Below are 1,886 nucleotides of genomic sequence, written 5' to 3'. Positions count from 1 at the left end.
GGTGTACTAATTATTTCTCTAAAAGATCGAAACGCGCCTTTACCTCTAGCCTCGAAGCTACGTATAGATTTTTCGAGATAGAATCGCATCCCGTAGAAGATCAATACCCAATCGCTACTATATGTCCCACAAGCACCTTTTAAAATTTTTCAGGATACAACTGCATTGTGCCACAGAAGTCCCAGCGGTCGGCCCGTCAAAATGGTCTCTCTCACGTTAGTACGGTGAAGACTAGAGTCTTTCAGGCCTGCATCTTCCTTTGTTGCGGGCCCACATGAATCCGCAAATTCCGCGCCGAGTTTATCGCACTCTTGCTTTACTACTTCGCGCACGCCGAAGGGTGGTACAGTGAACGGCAAATTGTAAATCTCAGGAACCAAGGTCTGCAGTGTTATCTTTCTTGTATTGGGGAATGTCGTCGCTAGGCCGCTAAGCAATTGTCGATATCCGTCCAGGAAGTCTGAGCGTTCGGACTGATATCCCTCGCGGCAGTCTCCATGACTCGGCGCGAGAATGAGTATTTCGGTAATTGCATCGTTGTATGTGTAACGATGGTCGAGAGGAAGACGCCACAGGTTGACTTCTTGGTATGACCTGCAGTATCTTAGCATCGCAAGCATCGAGAAGATGTTAGATACGTGTAATACTGTGCCATGTTTTTGTGGTATGCAGATTTCTTCGGCGGCGAAAGGAGGTGAAAGGCTAAAGCACTGCGCTGGGAGAGGGTTCTTTAATGTAATCCAAGAGTGGGGCGGTGCAGGGGCGGAGTGTTTTGCGGCAAAACCCTAAGGCAGCAGTACAGAAGCGGGAATTAAAACTCTAATGAATTTTACTCGGCTCCTCTTCTCAATTATTCTTACCGTTTTGGCTCATCAATTGGTCATCATTCACGCGCTTGTCTCGGTCGTAACGACGCCGTCACCCATCACCTGTCCATCGTCGCCGGCGGCCTCCTCATCGCCTGTCCTTGCCGACCGCCCTCTGGACGTTGGCTTTGTCCCCGGGAGGCGACGAGAAGTCGACCGCGACATATGTCACCGCGCAGAGGAGATGGAGATGAAACAGAGGCCGCCAATCGCGTGCGTGGAGGCGTCGTTGTGCCGCCTGCGGTCCACGACACCTGCGCAGATGCCAGCTGCAATGGGGGTGTCGAGCCGGCTCAGCCGCGACGTTGTTGGGGTGGAAATGAGTTGTGGGCGATGGTGCGTCGGGTGTCAGGCCGCAGGTTGGAGCGGCGTAGACCTATTCATTGGATCTCAGACGCCCTCTGCAAGTGGCAGAGGAGTGCCGGGCTCTGTTGGTTCTCAAAACGTCTGCGGCGTGCTTCGCAGTGTCACTGGACCTCTTACTCGGCAACGGAGCACTTCCGAGCAGGAGTCGGACTAGCACAGGTGTTAACGATATTCGATATTCGACTTGGCCTCTAGTACCTTCTCGTAGATGAAACAAAGGTCTTGTACTATTTCCGGATGACCAAGATGACTCCAGCCTTCCGTTCGAGGCAACTTTATAGCACATCACCTGAATACGCGGACTTAAAGAATGAGTTTATCATTGCTGCACTGGAAACGGTTTTTTGTATGCATAGTATCTCCGAAATAGGACGGAATGAGCTCACCTCACCGCTACGAACAGCACGAACAAGAGCTTGCGATTCATTACCGAAACGTTCGAGATTATGAACAATGGTTTTCATGTCGGGAAGTAAATGCTTCTACCTTGATGGTGGTATAAAAGTAAGAATCGCAGCTTACAGGCTGACGTTTAATGGACGTACTTCGGAAACACTGCTTCTTTCCCACACGCCCGTATCGAGTCAATCCCCTATAGAACAAAACAGATGCCAGGGGGGTTGCGATTGGCGTTGTCAAGAAAGTAGTAGTATT

The 1,886-nt window shown here is 50.7% G+C and overlaps 1 protein-coding gene across 1 annotated transcript; it reads left to right on the top strand.

Annotated features, from left to right (window-relative positions):
• Positions 1–822: 822 nt before the first annotated feature.
• Positions 823–1,386, top strand: M409DRAFT_61775 (uncharacterized protein; the record flags this gene model as incomplete). Its single annotated transcript, XM_033814875.1, has 1 exon — positions 823–1,386. The coding sequence occupies one exon, from the start codon at positions 823–825 to the stop codon at positions 1,384–1,386; it is 564 nt and encodes a 187-aa protein (XP_033659195.1).
• Between the last annotated feature and the right edge of the window lie 500 nt (positions 1,387–1,886).

Source organism: Zasmidium cellare, assembly GCF_010093935.1.
Source record: "Zasmidium cellare ATCC 36951 unplaced genomic scaffold M409scaffold_128, whole genome shotgun sequence".
Taxonomy (NCBI): Eukaryota; Fungi; Ascomycota; class Dothideomycetes; order Mycosphaerellales; family Mycosphaerellaceae; genus Zasmidium; species Zasmidium cellare.
Note: the sequence above shows the minus strand (reverse complement) of the source record. Positions and strands in the feature narration are given on the sequence as shown.